Raw genomic sequence first — 9,931 nt, 5'->3', positions numbered from 1 at the left:
ACTTGGTAAAGAACCATAAATATCAACAAGTTAATTAGAATTACATTTAAAATTAGGGAAATGTAATTGCTTGCTCTTAAAAATGTGTGTATGTACAAACTTGAGTATATACAGCCATGGCATATAATTACTCTATATATAAAAGCTACTCTGATTGTTTAACATTTTGTATTGATTGTTTAAATGTGAGTTTAAATATCTTGAGCAAGTTGTTTCCTTTGATCTTGACAAGTCTATTGAGAGGTTAGTTACCACCAATGAAACTTCTACGGAAGTATATCTCTATATCATCTCTTGCTGTTTGTCTTTTGCTTGGTATAAGAGTGTCTCAATTTTTGCAGCAATGAGCCCAATGTTGCAACAACCAGTACTGTTGGACGAGGTAAATTTGACTCAAAAATATCTCCAGCCATGGATCAAGCTCTAAAGATTCAAGCAAATTGACCATCTGAATCTCCTGGTTTTGCAAAGACTGTGATCCTATCACATGTTGCTAGTGGATTTAAGATGGTAAATAATCGGTTATCTGATTAGTTTTTTCAAAGATTAACCAAAATTGTGTATAATATTCAATTTGGACTGTGTAATCTTCTTTCCAATGACAGCATCTTTCCAAAAAGTTTACCGACCTGCATTTGCCAAAGCATGATGAAGCGGTTGTTCTACTGGTGGACGAGAGTGGTAGAGAATATAAAACCAAGTATCTTGCCCGTGAGAGTGGACTAAGTAGCAGATGGCGGAGTTTCTCTATTGATCATAAATTGCAAGAGAAAGATATTTTGGTTTTCCATCTCATTGAAGAATGTAAATTTAAGGTATGGTTCTCACAACTTTAATGCAACAGTTAACTTTCTCTATTCTCCCTGTTGCTTGTTTTGGAATGTTATGCTTTGTAAAACCTAATGAGATGAAAAACTCTTTGTTTTGCTTGACATATGGATTTATAGTACCTCGGCATTGAGAGGCAAATCAGAAAACTAAATTTTTAAATTTGATGAGAATAGAACACAAATTATTCTTTTGATGCCTGCTTTCAATATTTTATGTAGGTTTATATTGTGAAAGCTAATGCCCCAACTGAGGAGGCTAAAGAGATGGTTCCTTTGAGTAGTAGTGTTAATCCTGCAGCAGATCAATTATATGGAATGAACACTACTAATTGTGGCTCAGAAGATTTTCAAGGCGTCAGATTCTGTCAATCATTTGTTGATTTCAAAGATGTAAATACTTTTGAAAATTTTAATATTATTGTGGATGGAATGATCATAGACTGCGAGATTCCACAGCACAATAGGGTTAAATACTATGAGCTATGCTGCAGCCAAAAGTCATACCTGCATGATCAACTCATTGATGGGCTAAACTTGCAATTAGTGGTAGGTTTTATTTCTGAAACCATCAACATTGCTGATGCTATTAGATCATCCAAGTCCATAGCTTGCAGCGAAAATCTGATAAAATGGGATAAGACATTAAAGGCCTTCGAGAATTTAGGCATGAAAGTTGGATTTTTACGTGCCAGGATAAACAAGCTACACATTCTCTCATCTAATTCTGAAGAAGCTCTGAAAATCAAGAGAGTTGAAAAAGCTAAAGCAGAAGAGGAATTGAAAGCTCTTGAGACCAAGAGTAGTCGCTTCAAAGAAGTTATTATAAAACTAGAATCTGAGATTGAGGCTTTGGAGATGAAAGACGAGAGACTTGAATCTGAGATTATGAAAGAGGCTAAAGCACCATGGTGAAAGAGCAAGGAACTTCATGCATCGGGATAGCAAGTTGGAAAGCAGATGAAAGATGCAACGAGGAAAATGCCAGGGACATTGTATTCCTGACTTGGCATGTAGTTTTTATCAATCTATTAAACTCGAATCTTTTATTACTTTTTACTTTATTCTTTACTTCATATTTTTCACATTCCTTTATTTATAATTATTTATTGAGTGAATTGCAAATTGCACCCTTTAGTTTGGCTGAAATTTAAAGTTGTATACCTGTTTTCATAAATTGCATAATGCACCTCCTAATTTTGAAACCCGTTTCATATTGCATCCCTTCCGTCAAAATTGACCGTTAACATTAATGTGTTGAAGGGTAAAGTTTGCATTTTATTTTTGAACGGTAAAAACTCTGTGTGTATATATTGTGCTCATGTTTAATTAGTATATACCCAACAATTGTCTTCTTCATCCAAGTCACACAATTTTTCTTGAGTAATCATGGTAGAGAGGTGTAATTGTCGTCCATCGAAATGGGTGGCGGAAAGAACAGCTTGGACGAATGCAAATCCTGGTCGTCGATTCATCAGTTGTGTGGATTACAAGTGTAACTTTTTCTAGTGGATGGAACCACCACTATGTAATCGTGCTCAAGCCATTATTCCGGGACTGCTTAAACAGATTAATGCTTTAGAAGCTATGAATATGGAGTTATCACAGTAAATGGAGATGTCGCAACAAGCTGAGGTGTATTCGGAAATGGAGCTAAATAGTCGAAGATCTAGATGTCACTGTGGCAGAGCTTTGTACTTGCTCATTGTGACTTGGGTTCTACTTGGATTTTATGTATTGTGTAAGAGCAATGAAGTATCAGAAATGTAATGTTTAATATTCATTTTGTGCAAGTATTAAGTTTTTCTGTTATGAATGATTATTGGAAGTATGAATTGTAGTTTCTGTTATGAATTGTGTATTTTGTAAGAGCAATAAAGTATGAATGTGTAGTTTTTGTTATGAATAATTTCACGGAATAATGTTGAATATTCTAATTTCTGTGTTGTGAATTGATCATTATCAAATGCAGAAAATAAGAACATTAAACAATGTCATGGTTCAAACAAAAGATAGATTAACCAACATTAAACAAAAGTCATGGTTCAAACACATAGATAAATTGGTTCAGAGGGTAGTTGTTTCACCTCATTACATAGTGAAATACAAAACATACTTTCTTGTTACGAAAACTTAACCCTTGACTGACCAACAACATTACTTGATAAAAGATAAATTTAACATCTAAGGACACCAAGTCTTCTTCCCCACTTGCTGCTGTTTTTTAACCTTTGTAGCTTCCAATTTCCTTAAAGATGTAAATTTTTGTCCATGCTTCCCAACATATGATTCAACCTCAATGTCTAAAGGCCCCTTTTGTTTTTGACCTGGTGGTTGAAATGGTCTTAAGGTTCCTCCATGTGTAACACTTGGCTCCTGAATTCTAATTCCACCAATTTTCCCCACATTGTTACCATTTGCAGCTTCATCCAAGTCACTTGTTACTTTTCTTTTTCCTTTCACATCTTTTGCTTTTGAATCATCCTTCTTCTTTCCTTCTTCATTCCTTAGTGCAGTATGTTTTGCTTCTTTCTTCTTTTGTTCAGTCTCATCCTTCTGCGGAATATTATTATGTTAAATTTTGAGGCCTCATGTAAAGTAGTAGTAGGACTTATGTAAAAACATACCTTAGCCTTACAGGACTTAGCTGTGTGTCCCTCGGTCTTACAATGATTACATGCCAATGTAGTTGTTTTTGAATTCATTTTGTCACCATCAGACTTAGTCACATTATTGTCCACATATCCTTCTTCTTCCTCTTTTGTTGACATGTCAATTTTCTGTAAAACAAAGATATATCAATTTTCATTCTTAAACAAAAAGGAAGTATACAACAGAAGTGACATACCCTAGTCTTGCAAGACCTTGTATTATGGCCCCATTCTGAACAGTATGAACACTGAACTGATGTCTCTTTCCTCTTCAACCTTGTAGGATCACTCTTTTTTGATTCAACCACCACATCTTTAGTTTTATCTCTGTTTTTCTTTGGTCTGCCAGGGGCTTTTCTCCTTAGTGGAGGTAGTGGTGGTTCTGCTTCAGTCTCATCCCAGTATGCTTCTCCATTAATTGGGTCTAAAATATGGCTATAAACTTTAAGACAATTTTCCCTCCTATGACATTCATGCATGTAGTTTAGTGGACTTTGCTTCTTGAAGAAAATGCAGGCACATGTGTGAAAGCATGGAATTCCAGTCAATTGCCACTTTCGGCATGCACAAGTTCTTTCATCTAGGTTTACAACAATTTTGTGCCCCCCTGCAGACATTGTAACATGATATTTATCTCCTCCATTCCATACGGGTCTGGCATTTGCAGCATTCTCCATAGCCCTAAATAAATAAGCATGGCACATTAAAAACTCAGTAAAGTCATAAGGTATGCATAAATCACATTAAAAATTTATAAACTTACTTGTGCAGTTTTTTAAGTGGCTTTGTGGAAAAGTCAGTATTTCTCCTTTCTAGTTTTGTTTTCCTCCTTTGAATTCTTTCCATACATGTCAGGTGGAGACCCTTGAACATGCTTACAATTCCCATTTCTCTGTACTTATTAATGGCATCATTAAATACCTCACAACTATTGTTGACAAACATATCAGATTTGCAAATTGTCCTAAACCCTGATCTACTCCACTGAGATCTAGGTCTTTTTGCCAACCACTCATATGCCTTTGAATGCATCTGTAGTGAATTATGTTAGTCCTTTATGCATTTTTATGTATACCTAGCATTGATGAAATATGTAAATTAAAGATGTCAATATACCTTTTTAAGCTATCCCATATGCATTTTAAAGAAGTACTCATTTGTTTCCTTGGCAGCAGCCCACAGTTGAGTCCTTACACCAACTCCTTTGTACAGCCCAGCTAGATTCCTAAATAAATGCATTACGCAAAATCTTTTTTCTGCTGAGGGAAAGTGTGCCTCAAGAGCATTAACAAGGCCCTATAAAATTGGACATATTATTAAAAGGTGACAGTTACAAAAATAAAATATCAGAAATAAAGAATTTTAAAAGTTGATATGAATGTATATATCTACCTTCTGTCTGTCACTAATGAAGGTGTAACCACCATCATTGACCACCCTCAAGTCATCTTTTAGTAAAGAGAGGAACCAGCTCCAGGAATCATTATTTTCAGATTCAACCTAGGCCCATGCCACAGGATACATCCCATCATTGGGATCTGTGGCTACTGCTGTGAGCAAGATACCTCCAAATGGCCCCTTTAAATGGCATCCGTCCAGACCTATCAGTGGTCTACATCCATCCATAAAGCCTTCTTTCAAAGGACCCAAACAAACATAAAATCTCTTAAATCTCCTACCTTCTACACCTTCTTCTGCATCCTCTGTCATTAGCTTCACTGTGGTACTTGGCATGGCTTTTTTCAGTTCATTCCCATACCTATACAACCACTTGAATTCTTCTTCAAGTTTCCCTAAAATACTTTCTTTTGCCTTTTTGAGAGCTCTATATATCATGGAATATGAAACATTATATTTCAAGTCATTCACCACTTTGGAGTGAAATGCTTCAGCTGGCCAGGTAGGATTCATTCTTATATGGTCTTCATATGCTTCTGCAATCCATGTGGATGTCACCTGCTTCTGCTCCCAAACAGGATTACATGTGTGCTTTGTGAACAATGTCTTAATTTGGATACTTGTTGATCTTTGCATCTTAATACCATAACATTTCCAATTACAACCTTCAGTGCATATCCACTTTATCTTATCAACCAAATTCTTCTTCAAATATACTCCTCTTTGATGCACAACAGCATGTTTTCTAACAGCAGCTCTAAAAACAGCACCACAACTAAACACCATTCCAAGCTTGAACTGAGGATCATCCATATCAGTTACTTCATTAAACTCTGGATATGCAATATCTTGTTCATCATAGGAACTAATTGCCATCCTCTCTTCATCACTATCAAATGCACTTTCAGAGCTTTCACTGTCGTAAGTTTCTTTGTCATTATCTTCTACATCAGCTTGTTCATCTTCCAATACACCTACTTCCTCATGAACACCATCATCAGTCAACCCCTCAACTTTCTCATGATCTTCTTTTATCACATTTCTATCCTTTGCCACATCAGTGTTACTTGGTTGACTTGGTTGAGGTGGAGGTGGCATGTCAGCATCATCATCTACTACAAGTGGTGTATCCTCAGTATTTTTAAACAGCCCATGTTACACCAAACACATATAATATCATATTACACATAATTTCACATAACAAGATACAAAATGACAATGCATAAATAAAAAAACTTACTCTGAGCATTGAGTATCTTCCCCTTTTTCTAGTTCTAAAAGGTGGGTTTGGAGGAGGTACTCTCCTTCTCCTCCTTGGTGCAGGTGCTTCAGTTTCAGTAGAATCTATATTTGAGGTATCAGCCTCAAATGGTATGTCAGCAACAACATGTTTTTCTTCTTCCCCTTTAGTTTGATTTTTCACTTCACTTCTGTTACACTCCTCTATCATTTCAGATACTCTTTGTTCCCTTTCATCCAACTCAAATTGAGTAAGGAGAAATCATAGTCCTCAAAACCATCACTATCTCTCATTGGTTCTGTTGTGGCTATTGTAGTATACAATGTAACGGAATTACAATATCCAACTTCAATAAGATCCATAAATATATCCACATCATTATCATTTATAACTGGCCGTAGTGCTCCTAACTCTAACAAATGGTCTGAAAGCAATAACCAGGTATTGTAGGTACCTATTTCTAACCCCAAAGCTCCAAACAATGCATCCAAGTCACACATTTTAAATTTCTTGCTATTACAATAGTCGAAGTACGCTATTTTACCACCAGAGTAATCCTTAAAATGCTCAGTAAATTCTCCATCATAATTTACTTTGATGGTAAAGAAAACAGAGCCAACTGAAATAAAAAAATAATTCAATTACTAAACCCCAGAATGGAGTAAAATACAATAACATGCAAATGACCCACCATACATGTGACTACAGTAAATAATTTTAAAGCAACAAAAACGTAAAGGACCACTACATTCTTTAATCGAACTCACGTTTACATTTACTACAACATAAAGGGACCACCAACAACAGCAACAACCTTCTTCAAAGCAAAGCATAGCATCCATAATAGACTACGACACATAATACATGCATAAAACGAATTGTCGGAACATATATATACACATATTGTGCAAAATTTAAGTTCGAACTACCAACCTTCATCTTCAGTTACTTCACCTTCAGGTACTACACTGTAATCGGGAGCTTCATCGTCCACAAATCTTACTCTTCCCCTCATTTTACGCTTTCAATTGATGCCAATTTCGATTATCAGGTAATTAGGGTTTCATACTATAGGTAATTGGGGGTAAAAATATCGGGTAAATGAGAGTGAGATTGGATGTAACTATGTTTCAGTTGTGCAAGTACTAAAATACCCCTGCTAACTAACGTTAACAGTCAATTTTCACGGAAAATGACGAAAGGGGTGTAATGTAAAACGGGTTTTAAAAATAAGGGATGTAACTTGCAATTTCTAAAAACAGGTATATAACATTGAATTTTAGCCAAAGTTACGGGGTGCAATCTGCAATTCACTCTTATTTATTTAAAATACGTTGAAAATATCATTATATATTAAAAATATTATTTATATATAAATTTAACATAATAAAAAATATAAAATTAATAATTGATTTCATATAACTACTAATTTTATATAGCGAATAAATTTAAATTATGAAAGGATCCATTTTAAATACAAAGATCATTTATCCCTAAAACATCATATTCAAAAATAAGTATTCTATAGTTTTACCGGTTATGAATTTATAATTAGCATTAAATGAATTACAAGTTTTCAACTTAAAATATTTTGGGTTCCCATTTTAATATGTACTAAACTACAATAATAATATGCTTTTATAAAATTTAACCCTTATAACAATCTTCATATATATATATATATATATATATATATATATGATAATAAAACACGAATATGAATTTCAATTGCTTGTGCAGCTAGCTTCCTTTGATCTTGATAAGCATATAATGATAGTTTGTTTACTACCATGAAACTTCTTTACAAAGTGCCCATTTCATATGTTGATGTTATATGTATATATTTTGCTCGATTTAAGGGTGTCAGGATTTTTGCAGCTACATATGAATGGAATGTTCAAAAGGATACTAAGTATTATCTTAAAAATATCTAGACCTCATTTGTTTTGATGTAAATTTAAAATGAGCTATACAGTTTGGTTTGTTGTATTTCAAATGGGTAAGAAAAGTTTAAATTTCATGGTCTTTGTAGTTAACACTAAAGTCAGTTACCAAACTCATCACCACAAGTTATGTAGTAATTTAATATTAAAATATTAATTACTTACCAAAATAACTATGTAATCTCTAGTTACATATAAATAAACCTAACACCTATTTTTTAATTAACTTGAAAATTGTAATTGTAACTTAGTTTGGGGAAAGTTGAATTTCATGTGTAGGTATAAAAGTTGACGAAACAAACACACCAATATGTGTATATAAGGACCTGAATAGGAATGACATGAAAAGTCTTTATGAAAATCTAACATTAAGGGTGTTACGACGATATGACGTTCAGATCGAGTGGGGAGATAAAAAGTTTGATAAAAATTAGCACAAAATCTTATTTTTTACGTTATTTCATGCAAAAATTGACGAACTTCTTGATCTATTATTATTGTTCACCATCTAAGTCTCTCGTTATTTGCTTGCAATATTGGTTCTCCACCTTGATAATTTACTAAAGAACTTCAATTTGCTTACAATGTCGGTTCTTCGTATACATAATTTACTAAAGAACTTCATTCAGTGTCCAAAATCGGCTCACTTTATTCTGAAACTCCTTTATAAACTTGAAATAAAATGTATTGGTCAGAAATATGTACCAGTCAAATGTTTTTTACTATTAAAATCTCAAACTAAATAAATTTAATTTTTTACGAAGTTTTAGAAACATCACTAAAAAATATAGATCTTAAGATCCATATGGTTGGATCATCGAAAAATATATTTTAAAAAATTGAACACCAATATGGGATGAAATACTACTTAAACATGATGATCAAATAATTAGTAATTGACTGTTAAGATCTTAAATCAAATGAATTTTAATTATTTACGAAAATTTGTGAAAATCACTTAAATATGTAGTTCTTCACATATATAAATGGTTGGATATTCAAGAAATATTTTTCAAAAAATCAATATATGAAAATTAAGAGAAGAAACACTACGATATTCTGGTCAAATTCCTAATTGGCTATTAAGGTCTCAAACCAAATAAATTTATTTATTTACAAAATTTTGGGAATATCACATAAATATGTAGTTCTTCAAAATCATATGGGCGGATCAAGTTTTTTTTTAGAAATAAAAATACCAATGTGGGACGAAATACTACATATAAGTTTTATCAAATCACTAGTTGATTGTTTAGATCTTAAACCAAATAAATTTATTTTTTACAGAATTTTGGGAAAAATAAAATAAAATAATATATAATGGCATTTATGGATACACTTGGTGGGATCTTCAAGAATTTCTTTCTTAAAAAATCGAAACATCAATATGGGACGAAACACTACTACCAACATTATGGTCAAATTATTAGTTGACTGTGAAGATCTTAAAGAAAATCAATTTAATTTTGTATGATATTTTGGGAATATCACTAGAATATTGAGATCTCGATATGCATCCATACAGTCGGTAAATATTTTTTTAAAAAGTATCAAAAACACCACATCACTTAAAAGTTCTGGTCAAATCACTAGTTGAAACATCATAGACTTAACATCATAGATGTTCTGATTTTTTTTCTAAATATTATCAATTATACAGAAATTTTAAAATAGTTATAGACTTAACATCATAGATGTTCTGATTTTTTTTTGTAGTTCGTAAGATGAGACATCAAAGTAAGATTCCACGAAACTATTCAACCAAAATGGCATAGGAGTATGGAAGTATGGTTGGTACAAGAATAGAAGTATGCATCATTTTTACAAATAGATTGAAGTGCATAATTGGAGAATTTAAGACAGATTCTGGTG

The 9,931-nt window shown here is 33.0% G+C and overlaps 1 protein-coding gene across 1 annotated transcript; it reads left to right on the top strand.

Moving 5' to 3' along the window:
• The first annotated feature begins 343 nt into the window (after positions 1 to 343).
• Positions 344 to 1,742, top strand: LOC141707747 (B3 domain-containing protein Os01g0234100-like). Its single transcript, XM_074511093.1, has 3 exons — positions 344 to 382; positions 606 to 815; positions 1,050 to 1,742. Exons 1-3 carry the CDS (start codon positions 344 to 346, stop codon positions 1,740 to 1,742), a joined length of 942 nt encoding a protein of 313 aa, XP_074367194.1.
• Positions 1,743 to 9,931: the final 8,189 nt, after the last annotated feature.

This window comes from Apium graveolens, chromosome 1, assembly GCF_009905375.1.
Source record: "Apium graveolens cultivar Ventura chromosome 1, ASM990537v1, whole genome shotgun sequence".
Taxonomy (NCBI): domain Eukaryota; kingdom Viridiplantae; phylum Streptophyta; class Magnoliopsida; order Apiales; family Apiaceae; genus Apium; species Apium graveolens.
This window is presented reverse-complemented; position numbering and strand designations above follow the sequence as displayed.